Source organism: Pantherophis guttatus, chromosome 1 (genome assembly GCF_059756535.1).
Source record: "Pantherophis guttatus breed Tessera chromosome 1, ASM5975653v1, whole genome shotgun sequence".
NCBI classification, from domain to species: domain Eukaryota; kingdom Metazoa; phylum Chordata; class Lepidosauria; order Squamata; family Colubridae; genus Pantherophis; species Pantherophis guttatus.
In genome coordinates this window covers 346660514-346688414 of record NC_142063.1, presented here as the reverse complement: position 1 = coordinate 346688414, position 27901 = coordinate 346660514, and the positions used below count along the sequence as shown (strand labels likewise).

General features: G+C 47.8%; 1 protein-coding gene across 4 annotated transcripts in view; it reads left to right on the top strand.

Moving 5' to 3' along the window:
- ABR (ABR activator of RhoGEF and GTPase) overlaps positions 1–27901 on the top strand; it is a 163027-nt gene that overhangs the window by 72075 nt on the left and 63051 nt on the right. For 3 of the 4 annotated variants that reach the window (XM_087890308.1, XM_087890310.1, XM_087890303.1), the window contains 10 exons: positions 2428–2470; positions 9225–9277; positions 12534–12674; positions 14805–14926; positions 15608–15773; positions 18191–18313; positions 19561–19636; positions 21836–21940; positions 23650–23724; positions 26836–26933. In XM_087890308.1, coding sequence (XP_087746434.1) covers positions 2428–2470; positions 9225–9277; positions 12534–12674; positions 14805–14926; positions 15608–15773; positions 18191–18313; positions 19561–19636; positions 21836–21940; positions 23650–23724; positions 26836–26933 — 1002 coding nt within the window. Of the gene's footprint in view, positions 1–2427; positions 2471–2677; positions 2866–9224; positions 9278–12533; positions 12675–14804; positions 14927–15607; positions 15774–18190; positions 18314–19560; positions 19637–21835; positions 21941–23649; positions 23725–26835; positions 26934–27901 lie in introns of those variants that run through there. The other variant, XM_087890313.1, reaches the window with a different exon arrangement.

Genomic DNA, 27901 nt, shown 5'->3' with positions numbered 1-27901 from the left:
GTTAAGTGAGTCGTCCCCGATTTTATGACCTTCTTTGTCCTGGTCGCTAAGCGAATCTGCTTTCCCTCATCGACTTTACTTGTCAGAAGCTGTCTGGGAAGGCCGCAAATATTGGTCACGTGTTCCGGGGATCCTGCCACCGTCGTAAATTCATGCCGCTTGCCAAGCGCCCATATTTTTAACCACGGTTGTTAAGCAAGTCGCTGCAATTCTGAAGCGAATTATGCGGTCGTTAAGCGAATCGAGCTACCTCCACTCCGGGATCCTGCAACCTGGGGGAATGCTGCAACGGTCGTATGTGTGAGGACTGGTTCTAAGTCACTTTTTTCAGTGCCGTTTCAGTTTCAAACGGTCACTAAATGAATGGCTGTAAACCGAGGACTAGCTGTACTAGGAAATACATCAGCAAAATAAGATTTTTGTATTTATTTATGAATTTTCTAGGCAGATGGAGGCAAAGTTGTGGTGTGTTGCCTAAATAGGAGGAGAACATAGAATGACAGAATATAGATAGTCCTCAATTTACGGCTGTTCATTTAGTGACTGTTTGAAGCTACAACGGCGCTGAAAAAAGTGACTTATGGCCAGTCCTCACACTTATGACCATCGTCGTGGTCACATGATCAAAATTCAGCCGCTTGGTAACTGACTCATATTTATGACGGTCGCAGTCGGCCAGGGTCACGCAGTCCCATTTTGCGACCTTCTGACCAGCGAAGTCAATGGGGAAGCCAGATTCACTTAATAACTGTGTGACTCACTTTATAACTGCAGGGATTCACTTAGCAACCGTGGGGTCATAAAATGGGGCAAAACTCATTTAACAACTACCTCGCGTAGCAACAGCACCTTTGGGCTCAATTGTGGCCATAAATCGAGGACTACCTGTACTATTCCAGACCAATGGCTGACCAGTCTCTTCTGAAAAACCTCCGGCAAAGACCATAATCTCAAATCCACTTTTGAGGGGTCTTTGTTGCTCTCTGAGCTTGCTGGTTTTCTTACAGACGTCTCATGACCCAACTAAGTAACATCATCAGTGCTAGTGAGTGCTTACTAGCACTGATGACGTTACCTAGATGGGTCATGAGACATCTGCAAGAAAACAAGCAAACTCAGAGAGAACCAAAGACCCCAACTTCCCCCCTCCTCCATCCTGCTACCTCCTTTTCCTTTTAGCTTTGATGATGTTACCTAGATGGGTCATGAGACGTCTGCAAGAAAATAAGCTCAGAGAACACTGAGGAGCCCTCCTTCCTCCTTCCTTCCTTCCTTCCTTCCTTCCTTCCTTCCTTCCTTCCCTGGTAACGTTAACTAGTTGGGTCATGAGACGTCTGCAAGAAAATAAGCTCAGAGAACACTGAGGAGCCCTCCTTCCTCCTTCCTTCCTTCCTTCCTTCCTTCCTTCCTTCCTTCCTTCCTTCCTTCCTTCCTTGCTTCCCTGGTAACGTTAACTAGTTGGGTCATGAGACGTCTGCAAGAAAATAAGCTCAGAGAACACTGAGGAGCCCTCCTTCCTCCTTCCTTCCTTCCTTCCTTCCTTCCTTCCTTCCTTCCTTCCTTCCTTCCTTCCTTCCTTCCTTCTTTCCTTCCTCCCTCCCTCCCTCCCTCCCTCCCTCCTTCCTTCCTTCCTTCCTTCCTTCCTTCCCTGGTAACGTTAACTAGTTGGGTCATGAGACGTCTGCAAGAAAATAAGCTCAGAGAACACTAAGGAGCCCACACAGTCTCCTTCCTTCCTTCCTTCCTTCCTTCCTTCCTTCCTTCCTTCCTTCCTTCCTTCCTTCCTTCCTTCCTTCCTTCCTCCCTCCCTCCCTCCCTCCCTCCTTCCTTCCTTCCTTCCTTCCTTCCTTCCTTAGTAACGTTAAGTAGTTGGGTCATGAGACGTCTGCAAGAAAATAAGCTCAGAGAACACTAAGGAGCCCACACAGTCTCCTTCCTTCCTTCCTTCCTTCTTTCCTTCCTTCCTTCCTTCCTTCCTTCCTTTCTTCCTTCCTTCCTTCCTTCCTCTTTTATTCCTATTCTTCCTTCCGGATCCTTTGTCTCAATATCCTCCCTTCCCTTACCCTGGTGCGTTTGTGTGCATGTTTACATGTGTGTCCAGAATCTGGCTTTGGTCTCCGCTGCAGCTGTTGGTGTTTCCTGTGCAAGTCCCTTTTGCACCCCCTCCGAGAGACCCTTCCTCCTTTGAGAGACCACCCTCAGCTCCCCCTCTGCCTTAGACTTGCTCTCTCTCTCTTTCTCTTTGGAAAATTATGAGAAAAGGACCAAGCCAGGAAAAACCGCCTCGATCCCCCAGTTGGGGCTGGCTCCCTCAATGTCCCCCCCCGTTTGGGGCAACCCCCCTTTGTCTTCTGTCATGGGGGGGGCTTCCTTTTGGGGGTCCCCCCATTGCCATGCTGGCCTCAGCTGACTTTTTCCTTTTTACAGGAGCTGAAAGTCAAAGGAACTCACAGTTTTGTCACCATGGAAGGTAAACAGCTTCTGATGTCCTCTTTGGGGGGTGGGGGGGTGGGAGGTGGGGAAAGGGTTGTATTTTGGGGTGTCGGGGGGGTCGTCTCTCCATCCTTTGTCTGCCTGGTCTTTTGGGGTGCCCGAAATGAACGAGATTGCTGGTTGCACAAGCATCCCTTTACTAGTGTCCATGAAAAGAGAAAGAGAGAGAGAGAGAGAGAGAGAGAAAAAGAGGAGGGGGCTTCCCTGTTTGGCATGCTGGCGGCGTCAGGCAGCCCCTCACTCCTCCTCTCCCTTCCCTTCCTCTTTCTCTCGCTCTCGCTCTCCCACCTCTGAAGCCAACGGACCCCCGATATCGCCATGGTGCCATGGAGATTCTTCTCATCGTCCGCTTTTGCTGTAACTGCACCTACGGTGGGTAGGGGGGCTTCTGACGGTGACCCCTTCCCCTATCTCCCCCCCCATACCTCTCCTTCTCCCCTAAGAGCTGCTGTTGGGCTGGACAGGGAGGGAGGGAGGGGGTCTCCTTAGCAGGAGGACATCCCTTCTCAAGGGGGCTTGGCTTGCCAAGGCTGCTGGTTGTTTTTGACCCCTTCCCCAAAACTCCCCGAGCGGGCATGGGGTGGCGGAAGGAGGCTTTGTCTTTGCAATATCAAAGGGACGGGGGGGGGGGAGAAAAAAAATGAGGAAGGGGCTTCTTTCTTTTCTCCTGCTCACCTGGATTTCCAACTTGGCGGTTTTCTTTGTTCCTCCAAATTTCAAATTGGGGTGGTCTCGTCATGGGGCGTTCCTAAACAGGATTTGGGGGCTCCTGGAGGCGGTGGTAGTGGGGTTTGAAGAGGTTGGGGGGGCTCGGCCAGTGGTTGGTAAATCGGGGAGGGGTCCGAGGGTCTCCTTCCCCAGCGGTTACATCATTCAAGCCAGCCCTTGACAATGCCTGGATGGAGAAAAAGGGGGTGTGTCCCTCTCCTGTTTGTTCCTTTCTCTTGCTCCGTTTGGGGTCTTGTTGATGAATTGGGGAGGGGGCGGAATTCCTGTCCCCCTTGTCTCCTTCAAGGTTGGGGACCCATAACCGTGATGATGATATTGGGGAGTGGGGGGGGTGTCTTGGCAGCGGTCCAAGCAATGCAAGAAGCTGCTTTGTTTGAAAACGGCGGGTGATTTGAGGAGGGGGGGGGCTCCCTGGTTTAGTTCACTGGGATTTTGCAGCCGGACCGAGCATTGCCCCCTCCCCCAAGTCGTAGGGGTGGAATTTGGGGGCTCCCAGGCTCGGTAGCATCCTTTTCCTTCCATTTCGTCTATGGGGATGGGGAGGGGGGGGGCTCAGCTCCAGGTGGGGAAGATGCTTGCAAAAGGAATTCTGGGAGTTGAAGTCCACCTCTCATAAAGCATGCTGGCTGGGGGATTCTGGGAGTGGAAGTCCATGCATTTTAAAATATGCAGGATGGGGAATTCTGGGAGTGGAAGTCCATGCATTTTAAAACATGCAGGATGGGGAATTCTGGGAGTGGAAGTCCATCCCTCTTAAAGCATTACTGGCTGGGGAATTCTGGGATTGGAAGTCCACCCCTCTTAAAGCATCTTTTAACCCTGGCTCCCTTGCCCCTCTTTCTGCTGGGGGTCGGTTCTTGGAGGGGGGAGCGGACACTGGATAATGGGTAGCCTGGTCTGCTCCTGGGGGCTGGATTTTCTGGCTTAGCCCGTTTCAGGAGCCCTGACTTTTCTCCCAGAAATCCAGAATCTCTCCCAATAGTGAGACGGTTGATGTATAAATTTAAGAAATATTTTTTTCTGTTTCTTTAATTCAGGGTGGGTACGAAGGGAGGCTGGAAGTTTTTGTGTCTGGTAGAAGTTGTAAACTAGCAGGGTGTGCAACTGTGCAAGATGTCTTTGGTGTAAACCAGGGTTGTCCCACTTTAAGACTTGTTGACTTCAATTCCCAGAATTTTCAAGGACTGCTCTAATTACGGGCGGTCCTCAACATACGACCACAACGGAGCTCCAAATTTCTGTTGCTAAGCGAGACAGGCTTTAAGTGAGTTTTGCCCCATTTTACATCCTTTCCTGCCACGGTTGTTAAGTGTAACAGTTAAGTTAGAAACACGGTTGTTAAATAAATCTTCCTTGCCCATTGACTTTGCTGATCAGAAGATCACTTGATCCCAGCACCGTCATAAATACGAATCAGCTGTCAAGCGTCTGAATTTTGATCACGCGTAATGGTCGTAAGAGTGAAGAACAGTCCTAAGTCCTCTTTTTAAAGTGCGGTTATAACTTTGAACGGTCACTAAGTGAAACTGTCGTAAGCTGAGGACCGCGTGTACAAGCACAGTAGGAATTGTGGCGGGATGCTCCTTGCTTCGTTTTTCGTCGCTGTTTTAAAATTCCCTTTGGGAAGAGGAGATTTTTTTTGCAGGCGAAGAAAAGCACGGGAAAATCCCAGATTTTGCTCCGCTGACGCCCACGCGGAAATAAAATTAAATGTTTTTGGCTCTCTCCGCCCCTCAGCAAAAGTGGATTCAATTCCAGGAATGATGTAATGGGAAATTTAAAAATAAAGAATGCGATCACCTTTTATAAAGGATTAGGGTAGAGTGGCAGCTTTATTTAAAACCCCACAATGCTTTCCGCATATCGGGTAGCATTCTTGGCCGTCTGCCACGGAGCCAAAATTCAGCCAAAATTTTAAGCGGCCATTAGCAGAAAACTTTCCCAGGCTGGGAATGTGCCTTAAACATTTCTGCAGAAAACCCAGTGCGATTAGTTTTATACAAAAATAAACCAGGGAATGGGCCAAGAAGCAATTTTGTCATATAACCAGTGGTGGGATTCAGCCAGTTCGCACCGATTCGGGAGAACCGGTTGTTAACTTTCTACGCAGTTCGGAGAACCGGTTGTTGGAAGAAATCTTATTTTGTTTTTTTCCACTTTACAGGGCTAATCCTGTAAGGAAGGCAGGAAGGAAACATTCTGGTGGTGTCTCTAGCCTAAGCTTTATTGCCCTGCTTACAGAAACTGCCTCTCTGGTTAACCCTTATTACATTGTAACAGTGAGTGACGTTGAGTTGGCCACGCCAACACGGTCACATGACCACCGAGCCACGTCTACCCAGAGGGTCATTAGGGCAGAGAACCGGTTGTTAAATTATTTGAATCCCACCACTGCATATAACCACAACTTTGGATGAGACCTATAGACCTTCCTTGCCACCGCGAATCACGGAAGTCGTTGAATGAGGAGCAAGGTTGTAAAGTGAATCTTTAGCACAACTTTGGCTGAGCTAGAGACCCGGCTGCAAAGGCTCAATAAATAGAACACAGGGTTCCTTGACTTACGACCACAATGGAGCCCCAAGTTTATGTTGCTAAGCGAGACCGTTGTTAAGTGAGCTTTGTTCCATTTTACGACCTTTCTTGCCATGGTTGTTAAAGTGAATCACTGCACTTGTTAAATCAGGAACTAGGTTGTAAAGTGAATCTTTAGCGATTTTCTTGTAGAAGCACAACTTTGCTGAGAGAGAGAGAGAGAGAGAGACAGAGAGAGAGATTAACAGAGTTGAAAGGGACCTTAATGTAAGAGGTCATCTAGTCCAACCCCCCACACAAGCAGGAGACCCTACATCATCCCTGACAAATGGCAGTTCCAATCTCCCCTTGAAAGCCACAAGTGACCCGGTGTGCAAGGCTCCGTAAATAGAATACAGGGAGATCCTTGACTTACAACCACAACGGAGCCCCAAATTAAGTTGCTAAGCGAGGCCGTTGTTAAGTGAGCTTTGTCCCATTTTACGACCTTCCTTGCCACACTTGTTAAGCAAATCACCCCAGTTAATTAAATTAGTAACACAAATTGTTAAGTGTATCTGGCTTCCCTCTTGACTCTGCTTGTCAGGAGGTCGCCAAAGGGGTTTTAGGTGACCCCGTCATAAATAAGGGGTCAGTTTCCAAGCGTCCGAATTTTGACCACACGGAGATGTTGCCACGGTCGTAACGGTGAAAACCAGCTCTGAATCACTTTTTTTCCATTGTAATTTCGAACAGTCACTAAATGAACGGTCGTAAATCAAGGACTAACTATATCCTGACAATTCCGAGGTGGCGCAGTGGTTAGAGTGCAGTACTGCAGCTACTTCAGCTGACTGCTAGTTCAGTAGATCAGCGGATCAAATCTCACCAGGCTCAAGGTTGACTCAGCCTTCCATCCTTCCGAGGTGGGTAAAATGAGGACCCGGATTGTTGGGGGCAATATGCTATTTAGTATACTGTCGATTGTTGTAAGCCGCCCAGAGTCCTCGGAGAGTGGGCGGCATAGAAATATCAATAATACAAGAGCCTTGGTACTACAGTGGTTTAAAGCACCCTGTTATTAACACAGCTGCCTGCAATTTACTGCTGGTTCGAATCTCTCCAAGGCTCAAGGTTGACTCAGCCTTCCATCCTTTCTAAGGTAGGTTAAATGAGGACCCAGACTGTGGGGGCAATAAGCTGACTTTGTATAAATATACAAAAGGATGAAGGCTATTGCTTAACGCACTGTAAGCCGCCCTGAGTCTCTGGAGAAGGGCGGCATATAAATCAAATTAAAAAAATAAAATAAATAATAATAATAATAATAAATAAATAAAAATAAATAAATAAATTCAAAAATTCAGCTTCTGCAGAGAGCCAACACGAAGCTGTGGGGTGTTAAAATATTGATCGTATATCCTATATCAATGATGGCTAACCTTTTTACCATCGCGTGCCAAAAGTGGGGGTACACGGAGGGGTCACGCGCGCGTGCCCACACCCGTAATTCAATGCGCCCCACCCCTGCACATGCACACGCGACTCCTGTGCTCCCCCCCGCTTCTGGCATGTGATGGCCTGGTGGGCTTGGTAGGCCCTTTTTTCACCCTCAGCAGGCTCTAGAAGCTTTCTTGGAGCCTGGGGAGAACGAAAAGGGCCTTCCCCCCCCACACACACACGGAGGTCGGAAATGGCCCGTTTCCCCACTTCCGGTGGGACCGGAAGCCATTTTTCTCCCTCCCCAGGCTCCAGAGGCTTTCTAGGAGCCTGGGGAGGGCGAAAACAGTCTTCCCCACCCCGTCTGGAGGCCTTCCGGAGGCCAGAAACAGTCTGTTTGTCGCCTTCCAGTGGGCCGGAGGCTTTCTTGGAGCCTGGGGAGAACGAAAATGACCTTCCCCACACACACCCCCGGAGGCCGGAAATGGCCCGTTTCCCCACTTCCGCTGGGACCGGAAGTCCCATTTTTCTTCCTCCCCAGGCTCCAGAAGCTTTCTAGGAGCCTGGGGAGGGCGAAAACAGCCTTCCCCACCCCCTCTGGACGCCCTCCGGAGGCCGGAAACAGCCCGTTTGTCGACTTCCAGCGGGCCTGAAAGGCCCGAAAATCAGCTAGCCGGCGCGCGCATGTGCACTAGAGCTGAGCTACGGCAACATTTGTGTGCCCACAGATATGGCTCCGTGTGCCAACTGTGGCACGCGTGCCATAGGTTCGCCATCACGGTCCTATATTAAAAATGAAACTGCTCCAGTGTCAGGTGTGCCTCCTTTCAATACTCAAGAAAGAAAACCCCCAACTCCATTTTCATAGAGAAAGGTACTTTTACTGAGTATGAACTGAACGCAACCCTAGAAAAGCAAGATCTGAAGCGTAGGTGCGAAAATCACATATAGAAAGCATCCCCTCCCAACTGTCCAGCGTAAATCATCCAATCCACAGGTCCTCCATGTGGGAGCACACGTCTGGCAGTGACATCCTCCTGGTATGAACTGCAGCAAAGATTCACTTTTGTTTTCCTCCAGCACGTTTCCCCCACCAAGAATCCCCCTAGCACCCCCCTCTCCCATTTCCATAGCAGCCGAGCAAGTAAGCATCGAAAGAGCAGAGGCTGACATTCGGCCCCCCTTCAGAAGAGACATTGTTCCTGTAAGAGATAAAAGGGAAATAAACATACAATATATACACAAATCAAGGTTTATCAGGATATTTGGTGTGAAACAAATATGTAGGAATGAATCGAAAAACTGTTAATTTTTTTGTTATTATTTCTTTTTTTGGCTTCCTATTTGTTTTGGGGGAGGAAACGGATGTTGTTTCTTTGTGCATGGAAAAATACAGGTAGACCTCAACATACGACCGTACGCTTAGCGATCGTTCGAAATTATGACAGTGCTGAAAAAGCGTGACTCACTCTATGACCAGTCCTCACTCTTACAACCAGTTCAGTATCTGGCCATCCGTGATAGGGGCAATTGGCCACTGGCATGTACTTATGACGGGTTGGGGCATCCTGGGGTCGTGCAATCCCATTTTACAACCTTCCCAGCTGGACATCTGACAAGCGTAGTCCATGGTGGAAGCCAAATTCGCTTAGTGACTGTGATTCGTTTAAAGACTGCAGGGATTCGCTTAACAACCTGACCAAAAAAGAAACCCCATCAAAAAATCAGATGCAACTCACTCACTTCCTGCTTGGGTCGGGGGTTGGACTAGATGACCTATAAGGTCCCTTCCAACTCTGTGAATCCGTTAGAACTTAAGCCGCTTGCTTGGCAATGGAAATTCTAGTCCCAATTCTGTCGTAAGTGGAGGACTACCTATTTATCATTTTTAATGTGGTTAAAGAGTGAGGGGATTTGCTATGAATAAGGATTTGGACTAAATCTTAACAAGTTTAACTTTTTCAGAACTTTTGATTTCTTTCTCTATTCCGCCTCCTGATACATTTTTTTTAATTCTAACTATTTTTCTCCCTTCCCTTCATTTATAGCGTTGCTGTATAAGCCTATAAACCGAGTTGCTCGAAGCACCAATGTGTTACAAGTGAGTAAAACCCCACAGGGAACTGGGAGGAGTGGCGGGAGGAAGAAGTCTCCCCAGCTCTTTCTGATAATGGAAGGGTGTGTGGCAAATTTAATTCAGAACAGAGCTGGGAGGGACCTTAGAGGTCCTCTAGTCTAACCCTCTGCAGGAGACCCTGTACAATTTGAGACAAATGGCTGCCCAATCTCTTCTTGAAAACCTCCAGTGATGGAGCAGCACCCACGACTTCTGGTGGCAAGCAGTTCCACTGGTTAATTGTCCTCACTGTTAGGAAGTTTCTCCTTAATTCCAGGTTGCTTCTCTCCTGGATTAGTTTCCATCTGTTGTTTCTTGTCCTGCCTTTTGATGCTTTGGAGAATGATTTTAAATGCATTGTGAGCCGCCCTGCGTCTTCGGAGAGGGGCGGCATACACATTGAATTAATAAATAATAATAAATAAATAGGTTGAACTGCTTCTTCTTTGAGGCAGCCCCTCAAATACTGGAAGATGCTATCATGCCTCCCCTGGTCCTTCTCTTCACTAGACTGGCCAAACCCCAATCCTGCAACCATTCTTCCTATGTTTTAGTCTCCAGGCCTTTAAATCATCTTAGTTGCTCTTCTCTGCACTTTTTCCAAAGTCTCAACATCCATTTTTATAATGTGACCAAAACTGGATGCAGAATATTCCAGGTGTGGCTTTATTAAGGCTTTATAAAGCGGTGCTAATACTTCCCCTGATTTTGACGCTATGCCTCTTATTTATACAAACCAGGATCGTATTAGCTTTTTTGGCTGCTGCCGCACACGCCTGGCTCGTGTTTAAGGGATCGTCCACTAGGACTCCAAAGTCCCTCTCAAGTTACTGTTTTTTGAGCCAGGTTTCGCCTAATCTGCATTTGTACCTTTGCTTTTTCCTTGCCCAGGTGTAAAACTGGTTTTCTCCACATTGAATTTCATGTTTTTCGATAGGACCCATTGTTCAAGTCTGTCGAGATCCTTCTCCTTCCTCAATTTCCTTCCAAAATATAGTGCTCAAAAAAAAAATAAAGGGAACACAAGCCGAAGACATCCGAGATCTGAATGAATGAAATAGCCTGATTAAATACTTTGTTCTTTACATACAGTAGTTTATACTCTACTCAAACAACTAAAGGGAACACAAAACTACTATATATAACGAACAAAGTATTTAATCAGGCTATTTCATTCGTTCAGATCTCGGATGTCTTCTGCTTGTTTTAGTTTAGTTTTATTAAATTTGTATACCGCCCTACTCTTGAAGGACTCAGGACGGTGAGTCCTGTGTTCCCTTTATTTTTTTGAGCAGTGTATATATATATATATATATATATATATATGGTGCAAAAAGTAAGGTTCTTTTATATTTAGGCAAGAAAAACAAAATGCGCAGGTACAGTATAGGTGGTACCTTGCTCAATAGTAGTAACTGTGAGAGGGATCTTGGAGTCCTAGTGGACAACCTTTTAAATATGAGCCAGCTGTGTGATGCAGCAGCCAAAAAAGCCAACACAGTTCTAGGCTGCATCAACAGAGGGAGAGAATCAAGATCACGTGAAGTGTTAATACCACTTTATAAGGCCTTGGTAAGGCCACACTTGAAATCCTGCATCCAGTTTTGGTCGCCACGATGGAAAAAAGACATTGAGACTCTAGAAAGAGTGCAGAGAAGAGCAACCAGGAGGATTAGGAGACTGGAGGCTAAAACATATGAAGATTGGTTGCAGGAACTGGGTATGTCTAGTTTAATGAAAAGAAGGATTAGGGGAGACATGATAGCAGTCTTCCAATATCTCAGGGGCTGCCACAAAGAAGAGGGAGTCAAGCTATTCTCCAAAGCACCTGAAAGTAGGACAAGAAGCAATGGGGGGAAACTAATCAAGGAGAGAAGCAACCTAGAACTAAGGAGAAATTCCCAGACAGTGAGGACAATTAATCAGTGGAACAGCTTGCCACTAGAAGCTGTGAATTCTCCAACACTGGAAGTTTTTAAGAAGAGGCTGGATAACCATTTGTCCGAAGTGGTGTAAGGTTTCCTGCCTAAGCAGGGGGTTGGACTAGAAGACCTCCAAGATCCCTTCCAACTCTGTTATTCTATTTCTATATTTAATTTATGCATACAGAGATACAAACAAACATGCTGTGGTTAGATCTTTTATTTTTTTTTTGCTTCAATTTATATGCCGCCCTTCTCCGGAGACTCAGGGTGGCTTACAATGCGCTAAGCAATAGCCTCCATCCTTTTGTATATTTATACAAAGTCAGCTTATTGCCCCCCACAAACTGGGTCCTCAATTTACCTACCTTAGAAAGGATGGAAGGCTGAGTCAACCTTGAGCCTGGGGAGATTCGAACCAGCAGTAAATTGCAGACAGCTATGTTAATAACAGGGTGCTTTAAACCACTGTACTACTAAGGCTTGGGGGACACCTACGTCGTCCAGTGGCTCCTGATAAAAATGGGGCACCCCCTTTTTTTAGATTTAATTTATATGGAGGACAATCAGTGTGTTGCTATCTTCAAATTTAGAAGCTTTGGGTGATGTTTTATAATAGGCGTACGGACGGTCCTCCTCGACTTACGACGACAATTGGATGGGAACATCCGTCGCTAAGCAATACGGCCATTAAATGCGTCATCCGTGGCCAGTCCTGATTTTCACGACCTTTTTTTGGCTGCAGTCGTTAAGTGAATCAACTGCAGTTCATAACTGAATCGGGCGGTCATTAAGTGAAGGGCTTCCCTCGTCGACTTTGCTCGTCAGAAGGTCGCAAACCGTGACCCCGGGACACTACCACCGTCATAAGTGTGAGACAAGCATCCAAATTTTGATCTTGTGCCCCCGAGAGAGTGTGACTGTGATAAATATGAATCAGGGGTATTTTAAATTTGTGGGGTTTTAAATTGAGCCAAATTTATTTAATTATTTTAAATTTTTAATCGATGTTTTGTCTTGTGTTTTTAAATAGGCTGTACACTGCCCTGAGTCCTTCGGGAGAAGGGCGGTATAGAAATAAAATTATTATTATTATTATTAGTTGTCAAGCATGCGAATATAAATCACGGGGATGATGCAATGGTCGTAAGTGCGAGGACTGGTCGTAAGTCTCTTTTTGCAGGGCTGGCTGTCTTAACTTCAGACAGTCGCTAAATGAATAGTCGTAAGTCGAGGACTATGAGGGAAGCTGACTTTGGCATCCAGGATCTGACCACATTTGATTTTTTTTTTTTAAATTCTCTTTTTTGGGATCCCAGGATCTGTTGAAGCACACGCCGACCGATCACCCAGATTACCCACTGCTCCAGGACGCCCTTCGGATTTCCCAGAATTTCCTCTCCAGCATCAATGAGGACATCGATCCTCGCAGAACGGCCGTCACTACCCCGAAAGGAGAGGCAAGTAGGCCATTGTGCTGGGGTGATATCGGACGTGGGACGTTTTTTGGGGGGGCGCCTCCCTTAAAAAAGACGGACACTCTGTGTGGACCAACGTAGGACCCCAAAAACAGTCAGCAAAGGAATCTGGCCAAACAGACTCCTCCCTAGGTGGAGATTGCCAAGGTTCCAAGATAGACTGCCCCTGTGCCTGGAGGCTCCGTTAGAGTTAAGAAACCCATTCACACAATCAGGATGAGTGCAGTGCCTCGAGGAGGGGACGGCTAGGGTAGGGTAGGATTCTGAGGCTGTGTTTTGAGACTTTTATTTGAGACAATTATTGATTTATGATTCATCCATTAATTCGAGTCTGGGCGTCTTATAGCATCAGTTACTGTAAGTTAAGATGGGCGGTGTCTAAATTTTTTCTTATTTATATATATTACAGTCTGACTATATATCTATTTTTCTATATTTATCTCTCCCTCTCTCTTTTTCTCTCTATTTGTCTATATCTTTTTCTCTGTCTATCTATTTTTCTATATTTCTCTCTCTCTATATATATCTTTCTCTGTCTATTTTTCTATCTGTATCTCTCTCTCTAGTTACATTGTATATAAAATGTATATATTTTTATATTTAAAAATTATAAAAATTGTCAGTGGCCCATCTTACCTCAAGGTAACTGTATATATTGATTTATTTTTGATGATTTTAAAGCATATATATCTGTATGTCTATGTCTATCTATGTCTCTATCTATCTATCTCATCTCTCTATCTCTCTCTCACTCGCTCTCTCTCTCTATCTCATCTCTCTCTCACTCGCTCTCTCTCTCTCTCTATTTATCTCTATCTCTATCTCTATCTATCTCTATCTCTGTCTCTATCTGTCCATCTCTCTATATTTATCTCTCTCTCTCTCTCTGTCTCTATTCTCTCTCTCTACTTCTCTATATCTATCTATATCTGTCTGCCTATCTGTCTATCTCTATCTGTCTATCTCTTTCTATCTATCTATCTATCTATCTATCTATCTATCTATCTATCTATCTCTCTATCTATTATCTCTCTCTCGCTCTCTCTCGCTCTCTCTCTCTCTCTCTCTCTCTCTCTCTCTCTGCTTTATAATAATCAGAAATAAACCAGTTACCTTCAGGTAAGATGGATGGCCTGTGAATTGAATGAATGAATGAATGAATGAATGAATGAGTGCATTAAAACTGTCAGAAATAAATATCCCTAACCCAACCAAATGATGATGCAATGAAAGGGGGAAAAAATCATGTTTTTAGAATGAGCGGTTTGTAAATTTTTTTTTAACATTGGAGTTTTATTGGATTGTTATACGCTGCTCTGAGATACTTTGAAACAAAATGGACGTCTGTGTAAATTCGATCGATCGATTGATCGATTGATTATATATTTAGGAAATGAATTTGATGGCTGAAGCAACCTCTCCGTTACTGGTTGAAGTAGGATTCGGTGCCTTTTTGGGACTCAACCTAGAATTAAATCCCTTTTTTCATGGCAGGACAGGGTGATTCTTCTACCCATCCAGGGGTGGGCTTCAAAAATTTTAGCAAGGGGTTCACTGCCCGGTTGCTGGGTGGGCGTGGCCATGGTGGGTGTGGCCTAACCGGCCTCCTGCACCATGGTCGGGGGGCGTTTTTGCCCTCCCCAGGCTCCGGAGGCTTTTCTTGAGCCTCCGGGAGGGTGAAAACGGCCTCCCCAGGCTCCAGTGGCCCTCTGGAGGCCAGAAACAGTTTCTGGCCTTCCTGAACTTCCAGTAGGCCCGTTTTTCACCCTCCCGGAGCCTCTGCGCATCCTGCACTTACCTGCCTCCAAAACGGGCCACGTGGGGACTCCTGGGAGGGGCGGGGTGGGGTAGGCGGGGCCAGCCAGGAGTGGGATATGGGGGTTCTCCAAACTGCACAGAACCTTAGGTAGAGGTTCTGCCGAACCCCTGCGAACCCCCAGCAGCCCACTCCTGCACCGATCCTTGGCATTCAGATGTCCCCTCTTTTGCATTGCCACTCAGCATGCTGTCCTAAACAGGCCCTATCCTGCCCTATATATAAAAAGCCACAGGATCTTTATGGAGTTATGGGGGGGGGTCTCCTTTTTTTTAACCCTTTTTCCTCATTTACAGAACCGCCAGCTGGTCAAAGATGGCTTCTTGGTGGAAGTGGCCGAAGGGTCTCGCAAGCTGCGCCACGTTTTCCTTTTCACGGACGTTTTGCTCTGCGCCAAGTTGAAGAAAACGGGCGTCGGGTGAGACTCGGGGTGGAACGGGAGCCCGTAGGAGATGGGCTGCGAAGCAGGCGTGAATAGATTGGAATGGGATAGAATCCGAACAGGACAGGACAGAATTAGAACAGAACAGAACAGAACAGAATTTTCTTGGCAACCATATGGAAGTGGGCCCTCTGGGATCTCCTGGTGGTCTCCCATCCATGATCTATTTGCTGGATTGTCCTAGGTCAGTGATGGCTAACCTTTTTGGGGGGGAGTGCATGTGTGCCCACACCCATAATTCAATTCCCCCCCCTGCGCCTTGCCCCCCCAAGTACGTGTGCACGACTCCCCCGCGCGATCCCCGCTTTTGGCATGCGACGGCAAAAAGGTTACCGGTGGGCCTGTTAGGCCTGTTTTTTTTGCCCTCCCCAGGCTCCAAAGGCTTTTTTGGAGCCTGGGGAGGGTGAAAACAGCCTTCCCCATCCCCCGGAGGTCCTCTGGAGGCCGGAAATGGCCCGTTTCCCGACTTCTGGTGGGCCCGGAAGGCCCGAAAATCAGCTGGCCGGCACGCTGGAGCTGAGCTAGGGCAATGCTCACATGCCCACAGATATGGCTTCGCGTGCCATAGGGTCACCATCACAGTTCTAGGTCCTTCCTGGGCTGGGCCAGAGCGTTCTAGAGTCAGTTCAGGCTAAGGTCAGGGGTCTCTCTGTGCAGGAAACACCAGCAGTACGAGTGCAAGTGGTACATCCCTTTGGCGGAGCTGGTCTTCCCGTCCTTGGAAGAGTCCGACTTGTGTCCGCACGTCCAGGCCATGCCGGACCACGACCTGGAAGACATGAAAATCAAGATCTCCTCGATGAAGAGCGAAGTGCAGAAGGAGGTCAGTCGAGGGCAGGCGGGTTGCTTCCCCCAACTTAACAGAGAAAAGTGCTGGGGGGTCCGCGAACTTACGACCATTCGTTTAGCGACCGCTCAAAGTCAAAACGGCGCTGAAACAAAGAAGGGACTCGTCGGTCCTCACGCTTGCAACCATCACCGCATTCCCACGGGCACGTGACCAAAATTCAGGCCCTTGGCAACCGGCTTGTACAGGTAGTCCTCGACTTACGACAGTTCATTCAGTGACCGTTTGAAGTTACAACGGCACTGAAAAATAGTGACTTAGGACCGTTTTTCACACTTTCAACCTGTCAGCTTGCAAAGCTTTCAAGTTGCCACGAGCAGGAGGGAGGGAGAACTGATAGAGCTGATTGATTTTCCTAACTGAAGCTGCATTCCATACATTCTTCCTTGACCGCCATCAGTCGGAGGGTGTTGGGTTTCACAGCCAGCCAAAGTGGTTAATCGGAGAATGTGATTTATGACACGGCCAGGGAGCAGGGTTAGGGATAGGGTTAGGGTTAGGGTTAAAGTTCAACCTTTCACACTTTCAACCTTTGTAGTAGCCCCATAGTCACGTGATCAAAATCCACACGTTTGGGAATTGGGTTCATACTTATGACCGTCACAGTGTCCCGGAGTTCACATGATTCCCCTTTTGCGACCTTCGGACCAGCAAAGTCCACAGGGAAAGCCGGATTCACTTAACAACCAGGTTACCAACTTTTATCAGCTGCGGTGATTCATTTAACAACCAGGGCAAGAAAGATCGTAAAATGGGGCAAAGCTCACTTGACAAACGTCTCAGTTAATAACAGAAAATTGGGGCTCAACTGTGGTCGTAGGTCGAGGACGACGTATGCTTATTTTTAAATTTTCACCCTGTTTTCCAATTTACAAGGAAGCTTCACGGCAACACAGTTAGGAGCAAAGGGATTAACAGATTAACAGAGTCGGAAGGGACCTTGTAGGTCATCTAGTCCAACCCCCCACCCACCCACCCAAGCAGGAAGTGAATGAGTTACCTCCGATTTTTTGGATAGTTTTTTTGGATTGTTTTTTTTGTCACTGCAGTCCGTTAAGCGAATCACAGTCACTAAGTGAATTTGGCTTCCACCATTGACTTTGCTTGTCAGAAGGTCGCAAAAAAGGGGATTACATGGACTCTGTGACCGTCATAAATATGAGCCAGTTGCCAAGCGTCTGAATTTTGATCATGTGACCATGGGGGGGGGGGAGAGTGCTGCAATGGTCGTGAAAAACGGTCATAAGTCACTTCTTTCCAGTGAAGTTGGGCACTAAATGAACTGTTGTAAGTCGAGGATTACAGGTACGAAAGAGAATCAAGAAAAAGCCGTCTTGAGTTTCTTTCTGACCCTGCCTTGTGTTCCTGGGGCAGTTCGTGTTTTCTTACTGAACCTTCTCCAAGGTCCTCCTTGTGCGGAGACAGAAGAAGGAGCTTCAAGACTTGGGGTGGGGGGGGGGGGTTGGGCCGAGGGTCCAGCTGGGAAGTTTGGATCAGCTGTCCTTAGTCGTCTTCTTCTTCCTCTTCCTCTTCCTCTTCCTCTTCTTCTTCTCTTTCTCCTCCTCCTCCTCCTTCTTCTTCCTTTTCTTCTTCTCTTTCTTCTTCCTCCTCCGCTTCCTCTTCTTCTTCCTCTTCTTCTTCTTCTTCCATTTCTTCTTCTCCTCCTTCTCCTTCTTCTTCCTCCTCCACTTCTTCTTCCTCCTCTTCTTCTTCTTCCTTTCCTTCTTCTTCTTCTTCTTCTTCTCCTTCTCCTCCTCCTTCTCCTTCTTCTTCCTCTTCTTCTTCTTCTCCTTCTCCTTCTTCCCCTTCTTCTTCCTCTTTCTCCTCTTCTTCCTTTTCTCCTTCTTCTTCTTCTTCCTCTTCCTCGTCTTCTTCTTCCTTTTCTTCTTCTTCTCTTTTTCCTCCTCCTTCTTCCTTTTCTTCTTCTCCTTCTCCTTTTTCTCTTTCTTCTTCTTCCCCCTCCTCTTCCTCTTCCTCCTCCTCTTCTTCTTCCATTTCATCTTCTCCTTCTTCTCCTTCTTCCTCCCCTTCTTCTTTCTTTTCTTCTTCTTCTCCTTCTTCTCCTTCTTCTCCTTCTTCCTCCCCTTCTTCTTTCTTTTCTTCTTCTTCTCCTTCTCCTCCTTCTTCCTCTTCTTCTTCTCCTTCTTCCCCTTCTTCTTCCTCCTCCGCTTCTTATGCCTCTTTTTCTTCCTTTTCTCCTTCTACTCCTCCTTCTCCTTCTTCTTCCTCTTCTTCTTCTTCTCCTTCTTCCCCTTCTTCTTCCTCTTCCTCTTCTCCTTCTCCTTCTTCCCCTTCTTCCTCCTCTGCTTCTGCTTCCTCTTCCTCTTCCTTTTCTTCTTCCTCTTCCTCTCCTTCTCCTTCTCCTCCCTCCTCCGCTTCTTCTTCCTCTGCAGAAGGCCAACAAAGGCCAGAGCCGAGCCATGGAGCGCCTCAAGAAGAAAATGTTCGACAACGAGTTTTGGTTGCTGCTCAACTCGCCGTCCATCCCCTTGCGCATCCACAACCGCAACGGCAAGGTAAGGCCAGCCGAGTAGAGACTGGGGACCAGAAGGGGAGGCTGTGTGGAAGATGCGCTGTTTAAGCTGCTTGGGAGGAAAGCGCATTTCCTCCTCCTCCTCCTCTCTGCAAACCCTTCTCCCTTCTAATACTGATGATGTTACCTAGATGGGTCATGAAACGTCTGCAAGAAAACCACCAAGCTCAGAGAGCACCAAGGGCCCCACAGTCCTCCCTCCTCTTCCCCCATTCCATAAATCCCCCCTCCCTTCTAATACTGATGATGTTACCTAGATGGGTACTGAAACATCTGCAAGGCAACTGAGCTCAGAAAGCACCAAGGACCCCACAGCTTCTCCTAGGACTGTGATGGCGAACCTGTGGCATGCGTAGCCATATCTGTGGGTACCCGAGCATTGCCCTAGTTCAGCTTCAGTGCGCATGCACGTGCTGGCCAGCTGATTTTTGGGCCTTCTGGGCCCACCGGAAGTTGGGAAACGGGCTGTTTCCCGCCTCCGGGGGGTGGAGAAGGCCGTTTTCGCCCTCCCCAGGCTCCTAGAAAGCCTCTGGAACCTGGGGAGAGCGAAAAAACGGGTCTTCTGGTCCCACCGGAAGTCGGGAAACGAGCCATTTCCAGCCTCTGGAGAGCTTCTGGGGAGTTGGGAAAGGCCGTTTTTGCCCTCCCCAGGCTCCTAGAAAGCCTCTGGAGCTTGGGAAGGCTGAAAAACAGGCTTACCAGGCCCACCGGGAGGGTGGGGGGGGAGGGCGTGGCGCATTGAATTATGGCATGCACGCGCACGACCCCACTGTGTTCCCCCTGCTTTTGGCACGCGACGGCAAAAAGGTTAGCCATCCCTGTCCTAGTGTCAGCGTTTCAACGCTGGCATAGAGAGCAGAGGAGAGCGAGAGATAAACTCTGAAACTTTTGCCTGCCAAATCCCTTTGAAGTCGGGTTGTCGTGGAAATGAGGAGGGGGGAGACATTCCTGGGAAATGACGTGACAAGAAGTCTGAAGAATGACTTGGAAGATAGCCAATGAGAAGCAGAGATTTGGGGATCGGAAAGGGAGGGATTGGGGGGCAAAAGGTCAGTCTTGTCCGCGCGGAGTCATGATCCGGTGGCTGTGCTCAATTAAAGAAAAGATTTCCTTAAAGATTGGCAGTTTGGAAATTCATTTAATTTTGAGATAGCATCGCAGTCTGACACCTAGATGATTGCAAGGCCCCTTTGACGAAGCCCCTTTCCTCGCTCTCTCTCGGCTTTTCAGAGCTACCTGTTCCTCCTGTCCTCGGACTACGAGCGGTCAGAGTGGAGGGAAGCAATCCAGAAACTGCAGAAGAAAGGTAAGCCATGTGGTCGACCGGATATCCCCCCATGCCCATTTAAGGACCCTCGTGGGTTTCCAGCTGGTGGCCCACGAAACGTTTTTGGTAGAACCAAGACTTCCTGCTGAGACTCATGGGCGTGTAAAAATATTATTTTGCTCCCTTTTCGGGGTGGGTGGGGAGGCTGATCTTTGAGTCAGGGGATGTAGGAGAAGGAGTGTGCAGAAACTAGGGGTGGAGTCAAGAGAGGAATCAGCCAAGAATTCCTACGTAGGCCAAGTTCCCCTTGACGCTGAATTAACTCTTAAGCAGATGCTGACTATTAGTTGAGAACATTCCTGGGCCTAAGCTATTTAGCAATAAATCAGTTTAACTGGACTTTTGTATGTCGACCTGGTCTTTTATTTATTTATTTATTATTTATTTATTTATTATTTAAATTTGTATACCGCCCTTCTCCCGAAGGACTCAGGGCGGTGAGCAGCCAAAATTAAAATACATACAATATAAAATTTAAAATAATTTGTGCCTGACATGAAGGAAGGGAAAGGGGAAGAGGAAGAAAAAGAGAAAAGGAAAGGAGAGAGGGAAAGGGAGGGAAAGGAGAGGAAGGGGTCATGTTTAAGAAGGAAGGAGGGAGGGAGGGAGGGAGGGAGAAAAAAAAGGAAGAGAGGGGAGGGAGGGGAGGGAAATGAACGAACAGGAAGGAAGGAAGGGGTCAGGTTTAAGAAGGAAGGATGGGAGGGAGAAATAAAAGAAGGGAAGGAAGGAAAAGAGGGAGGGAAGTAGGGGAGGGAAATGAAAGAAAAGGAAGGAAGGGGTCAGGTTTAAGAAGGAAGGATGGGAGGGAGAAATAAAAGAAGGGAAGGAAGGAAGGAAAAGAGGGAGGGAACTAGGGGAGGGAAATGAAAAAAAAGGAAGGAAGGAAGGAAGGGGTCAGGTTTAAGAAGGAAGGATGGGAGGGAGAAATAAAAGAAGGGAAGGAAGGAAGGAAAAAAGGGAGGAAGTATGGGAGGGAAATAAAAAAAGGGAAGGAAGGAAGGAAGGGGTCAAATTTAAGAAGGAAGGATGGGAAGGCTTACAATGCTTAGCGCATTGTAAGCCACCCTGAGTCTCCGGAGAAGGGCGGCATATAAATCAAATTTTTTTAAAAAAAGGAGAAATAAAAGAAGGGAAGGAAGGAAGGAAAAGAGGGAGGGAAGTAGGGGAGGGAAATGAAAAAAAAGGAAAGGAGGGAGGGAGGAAAGAAGGAAGGGATTGAAGGAAGGAGGGAGAGGAGGGGAAGGGAAGGGAGGAAAGAAGAGGGAAAAAGGGAAAGGGGAAAAAACTGAAAAGAAGTGCAGGAGGAGTGGCATAACTTGGCGGTGGAGTCACCCATAGAACCCGTAGCCACAAGCAACCTCAGGCCAGCCTCCCTCGAGGGCCCTTGGCCCTTATGCTCACTCCAAGCAGGTGCTAATTATTAGTTGTTCCCAGGCAGAGGCTTTTAGCAATAATAAATCGGTTTAATTGGACCTTCCCGTCTGCTCAACTCCCTGGTTAGCGCCTGCTGGGAGTCGGAGGAGCGTCCACGGAATGCAAGGAGGCTTGGGCTGGGTTCGCTTGCGGCTACGCAGGGATTCTAGGCTAAGACCCCTTTTGACTCCGCCACCCCCAGTCCTTCTCCTGACCAGAGGATGCTTCTGCAGAGCCGGGTTTCTGTTGTGTCTGACAGACAGACAGACAGACAGACAGACAAACAGAGAGAGAGAGAGAGAGAGAGAGGGAGAGAGAGAGAGAGAGAGGGAGGGAGAGAGAGAGGGAGGGAGAGAGAGAGAGAGGGAGAGAGAGAGGGAGGGAGAGAGAGAGAGAGAGAGAGAGGGAGGGAGAGAGAGAGAGAGAGAGAGAGAGAGAGGGAGAGAGAGAGAGAGAGAGAGAGAGAGGGAGGGAGAGAGAGAGAGAGGGAGAGAGAGAGGGAGAGAGAGAGAGAGAGAGAGGGAGAGAGAGAGAGAGAGAGAGGGAGAGGGAGAGAGGGAGAGAGAGAGAGAGAGAGGGAGAGAGAGAGAGAGAGAGAGGGAGAGAGAGAGAGAGGGAGAGAGAGAGAGAGAGAGAGAGAGGGAGAGAGAGGGAGAGAGAGAGAGAGAGAGGGAGGGAGGGAGGGAGGGAGGGAGGGAGAGAGCGCTAGGAGTCTCTCTGTGTTTCCGGCATTTTTCCTAAAGCTTTGCCGTTTCCCCGTAGATCTCCAAACCTTTGTGCTAAGTTCTGTGGAGCTGCAGTATCTGATGGGATCCTGTTTCAAGCTACGGACCGTCCACAACATTCCTCTGACCAGCAACACCGACGGTGAGTGCGCTCGGGACTCGGCGCCTCCTGGCAACGTCGAATCCACATGATTGCAAATGGAGCGTTCGGCAGCCGGCTTCCGTTTCCTCTTCTCCGCACAGATATGTGAAGCTGCTGGATTTCGCGGAGGCTCTGGGTGTCTTACCCAGGTGGTCCTCAAGTTACGGCCAGAATCGAGCCCCCAATTTACGTTGCTAAGCGAGACGTTTGTTGTTCAGTGAGTTTGTCCCGCTTTACGACTTCCCTTGCCACGTTTGTTAAAGTGAATCACTGCCGTTGTTAAGTTAGTCACCCGGTCGTTAAATGAATCTGTCTTTCCCCCATTGACTTTGCTTGGAAGGGAAGGTCGCAAAAGGGGGAATCACGTGACCCTGGGACGCTGCAACGGTCGTAAATGCGAATCAGTTGTTAAGCATCCGAATGTAACTCACATGACTCTGGGGAGGCTGCGACGGTTGTAAGTGTGAAAAATGGTCGTAAGTCACTTTTTCCAGTGCCATTGTAACTTCGAACAGTCACTAAGCGAACCGTTGTAAATCGAGGGCTACCAGTAATTAAAAGAAATAAGAAAAAAACAACACACAGATAATCCTTCACTTACAACAGTTCATTCAGTGACCATTTGAAGTTAGAACGACGCCGAAAAAAGTGACTTATGACCATTTTTCACATTTAACGACGGTTGCAGCATCCCCGTGGTCACGTGATCAAAATCCAGATACTTGGCCCCTGGTTCATATTTACGACGGTTGCAGCGTCCCACGGTCACATGATCCCCAAACTACGGGGAAGTCAGATTCACTTAACAACCGCGTGGCTAACTTAACGACTGCAGTGGTTTCACTTAACAACCCTGGCAAGAAAGGTCGCAAAGCGGGGCAAAACTCACTGAACAACCGCCACGCTTAGCGACAGCAACATTGGGCTCCCTTGCGGTCGTACGTCGAGGACTATATACCTTCTCATTCCCCGTTCATAGCGCTAAGTTTTCAAGTTGGTCCTTTTCCCGCCAGTAGGTGGCGGTGTCCTCGCAAAGAGTTTGCTTTTTTGCAACTATCAAAGAAAATAATATATATTATTATGTTTTTCTGCTTTTTGAAACGTGGGAGGCCACGAAACAGTTTTTTTCTTTTCTTTTTAAGTTATTAGTTACTACTTGGAGTTGTTAAGTCATAAGATGCTCGGGAGAAGTTGCGGCCAATTAAGCTAACTTTTTAGCTCGTTAAAACGGTTTCCGGAGAGACAGCAAAAGGTTCCCAAAAGCAGCGTGTGGGAGCAAAGCACGGTGGGGCGCAGCCCCCCCCTCCTTCCTACTCACGAGGACCCCAAATTAGTGGCTTCTCTGCTCTTTGCAAGCACCCCTTGCCCCTTCCGTGAACGGCTCCCCGCGTGCAATCTGATGACTCTCCCCTTTTTAGCGTGATGTTTTTTCCCTCCTTAGCATTTCCTAGGGTTGCAATTCCGACCTCGTGCGAATAAAATAAAACCCACTCGTGCCTTTTTTTTTTATTTTTTTGGTAAATGTTTCTTTTTTTTTAATTTTAATGGTTCGCGTTCGATGGTTATTGACTTGTTTTTTCTGTTCTTTTCTTCGTTTCGTGTTTGAACTTTGGAAATAAAATAAACATTTGCGGGAAGAAAAAAAAAAATCTCTCTCTAACTCTCTCTTTCTCTCTCTTCTGTTTTTTTCCCCGGTCCCTCCTCCGCAGATGACAAACTTCAAGGAATGTGCGGCTTTTTACACGTCATTCTCCACTCGGTCAAGGGCTTCAAGCAATCTGCCAGTGAGTGCCGGATTGATTAAGTAGATCTAATTAGATTATTTTTTTGGCATCTTCCCTGAGGCTTCCTCTCCCCAGGGCCTTAAATGGCATAATTTGAACCGGCTGCAGCTTCACCTAGAGAGGGTCTGAGGCCATCCAGGCAAACGAAGCCCCTATTGTGTGATCATTTTGCAAGGGATGGATCTGGGGCTCCCAGCCCAACCAAGGACCTCACAGTCCTCCTCCTCCTCTTCTCTGCAATCCCCCTTCCCTTCTAGCACTGATAATGATCCCTAGTTGGGTCATGAAACGTCTGCAAGAAAACAGCCAAGCTCAGGGAGCATCAAAGATCCCACAATACTTTTCCTCCTCCTCCTTCCCCTCCTCCTCCTCCTCCTCCCCCTCCTCCTCCTCCTCTTCTCCACAAACCACCCTCCCTTCTAGCACTGATAATGTTCCCTAGTTGGGTCATGAAACGTCTGCAAGAAAACAGCCAAGCTCAGGGAGCATCAAAGATCCCACAATACTTTTCCTCCTCCTCCTTCCCCTCCTCCTCCTCCTCCTCCTCCCCCTCCTCCTCCTCCTCCTCTCCACAAACCACCCTCCCTTCTAGCACTGATAATGTTCCCTAGTTGGGTCATGAAACGTCTGCAAGAAAACCACTCAGCTCAGGGAGCATCAAAGATCCCACAATACTTTTCCTCCTCCTCCTCCTCCTCTATCTCCTCCTCCTCCTCTCCACAAACCTCCCTCCCTTCTAGCACTGATAATGTTACCTAATTGGGTCATGAAACGTCTGCAAGGAAACCCCCAAGCTCAGAAAGCATCAAGGACCCCACAGTTCGACTCTTGATTTACCAATATTCTCCTTTAACAGCCAAGCTTACCTGGCCCAACCGAATAGCACAAGGCCTTTCTACTTCCCCCTCCCACCCTGAACTCCCGATCATGATGCTTTTACTTTTCAGATCTTGGATCAAGCCACCAGTTTTGATAGCTGGATCACTTTGGTGAGGGGTGTCTGTTAACAGATCACCCTCTAAAGCAGGGGTCTCCAAACTTGGTAACTTGAAGACTTGTGGACTTCAACTCCCAGAATTCCCCAGACAGCTTTGCTTTGCTGGCTGAGGAATTCTGGGAGTTGAAGTCCACAAGTCTTCAAGTTGCCAAGTTTGGAGACCCCTGCTCTAAAGTCTTTCTGTCATATCAGGAGTAGGACTTCAACTCCTAGAATCCCCTTGCCAGCATGAATTAAGATGGTGGACTTTAACTCCCAGAATCCCCCAGGAAACATTTATTTATTTATTTATTTTATTTTATTTTTATACATGCTTTAAGACATGCTTTAAGAGGGGTGGACTTCCGCTCCCAGAATCCCCCAGGAAACATGCTTTAAGAGGAGTGGACTTCAACTCCCAGAATCCCCCAGCCAGCCATGCTTTAAGAGGGGTGGACTTCCACTCCCAGAATCCCCCAGGAAACATGCTTTAAGAGGGGTGGACTTCAACTCCCAGAATCCCCCAGGAAACATGCTTTAAGAGGGGTGGACTTCAACTCCCAGAATCCCCCAGGAAACATGCTTTAAGAGGAGTGGACTTCAACTCCCAGAATCCCCCAGCCAGCCATGCTTTAAGAGGGGTGGACTTCCACTCCCAGAATCCCCCAGGAAACATGCTTTAAGAGGGGTGGACTTCAACTCCCAGAATCCCCCAGGAAACATGCTTTAAGAGGGGTGGACTTCAACTCCCAGAATCCCCCAGGAAACATGCTTTAAGAGGGGTGGACTTCAACTCCCAGAATCCCCCAGGAAACATGCTTTAAGAGGGGTGGACTTCCACTCCCAGAATCCCCCAGGAAACATGCTTTAAGAGGGGTGGACTTCAACTCCCAGAATCCCCCAGGAAACATGCTTTAAGAGGGGTGGACTTCTACTCCCAGAATCCCCCAGGAAACATGCTTTAAGAGGGGTGGACTTCAACTCCCAGAATCCCCCAGGAAACATGCTTTAAGAGGGGTGGACTTTACTCCCAGAATCCCCCAGGAAACATGCTTTAAGAGGGATGGACTTCAACTCCCAGAATCCCCCAGGAAACATGCTTTAAGAGGGGTGGACTTCCACTCCCAGAATCCCCCAGGAAACATGCTTTAAGATGGGTGGACTTCCACTCCCAGAATCCCCCAGGAAACATGCTTTAAGAGGGGTGGACTTCTACTCCCAGAATCCCCCAGGAAACATGCTTTAAGAGGGATGGACTTCAACTCCCAGAATCCCCCAGGAAACATGCTTTAAGAGGGGTGGACTTCTGCTCCCAGAATCCCCCAGGAAACATGCTTTAAGAGGGGTGGACTTCTACTCCCAGAATCCCCCAGGAAACATGCTTGAAGAGGGGTGGACTTCTACTCCCAGAATCCCCCAGGAAACATGCTTTAAGAGGGGTGGACTTCAACTCCCAGAATCCCCCAGGAAACATGCTTTAAGAGGGGTGGACTTCTGCTCCCAGAATCCCCCAGGAAACATGCTTTAAGAGGGGTGGACTTCTACTCCCAGAATCCCCCAGGAAACATGCTTGAAGAGGGGTGGACTTCTACTCCCAGAATCCCCCAGGAAACATGCTTTAAGAGGGGTGGACTTCAACTCCCAGAATCCCCCAGGAAACATGCTTTAAGAGGGGTGGACTTTACTCCCAGAATCCCCCAGGAAACATGCTTTAAGAGGGATGGACTTCAACTCCCAGAATCCCCCAGGAAACATGCTTTAAGAGGGATGGACTTCAACTCCCAGAATCCCCCAGGAAACATGCTTTAAGAGGGATGGACTTCTACTCCCAGAATCCCCCAGGAAACATGCTTGAAGAGGGGTGGACTTCTACTCCCAGAATCCCCCAGGAAACATGCTTTAAGAGGGATGGACTTCTACTCCCAGAATCCCCCAGGAAACATGCTTGAAGAGGGGTGGACTTCTGCTCCCAGAATCCCCCAGGAAACATGCTTTAAGAGGGGTGGACTTCCGCTCCCAGAATCCCCCAGCCAGCCAAGTTTCGGCAACACAAATCTAAGGGCTGGATTTTAGGAAGTTCCTTCAGGTAAAACATAAAATTTATTTTCTATTTTTTCCCCCCCTGATGTTGTTAGACCTCTACTGTACTCTGGAAGTGGACTCTTTCGGGTATTTTGTCAGCAAAGCCAAAACACGAGTTTTCCGGGACACAACGGAGCCTCAGTGGAACGAGGTAAGCCATCCGCGATGCCTCTGAGCATGTACAGAGGGCCTCCCCCCCACCATTTCCCACTTTGCCGCACTTGCTCTGAGCATGGGGAGATTTCCCAGCTTTCATTGCCGATTTCTGAAATAGGTAGTCCTTGACTTATGACCGCGGTGTCGCCCCCAATTTTCCGTTGCTAAGCGAGACAGCTGTTAAGTGTGCTTTGCCCGCATTCCACGAACTTTCTCGGTTGTGAAGTGAATCACTGCAATTGTTCGGTTAGTAACACGGTTGTTAAGTGAATCTGGCTTCCCCATTGATTTTGCTTGTCAGAAATTCACCACGTGATTATGCAACAGTCCTAAGTACATGCCAGTTTCCAAGTGTTTAAATTTTGATCACGTGGCCACGGGGATGCTGCAACGGTCATTAAGTGTGAAAAACGGTCCTAAGTCCCTTTCTTTAGTGCTACTTGTTACTTCGAATGGTCACTAAACGAACTGTTGTAAATTGAGGACGAAGCTGGTTAAATTGAAAGTTGAAATGACACTCTGCACATGCTCAGAAGCACCGATGTTCTTTTACCTGTCCATAAGTGGCAGATGCCCCAATTGGAGGGGTTGGAGGGGAGCCAGATAGGTAAAGATTGTGATTGTGCAATTTTTTTTATAATTTTGCTCGAGTTACGTCGGGATGTGCAAAAAAAACGGATTAAATTCCAAAGGAAAATACAGGTAGTCCTCAATTTACAAACGGTTCATTTAGTGACCGCTCAAAGTTACAAAGCGACTTACGACCATTATTCACACTTACGACCGTTGCAGCATTTCCCCCCCCCCCCGTGGTCACGTGATTAAATTTCGGCCCCTTGGCCACTGGTTCATATTTATGACGGTCGATGGAAGTCACGTGATCCCTGTTTGCGACAGCCAGATTCGCTTAACAACCGGGTCACTAACTTTATCAACCTGCAGTGATTCACTTAACAACCGTGT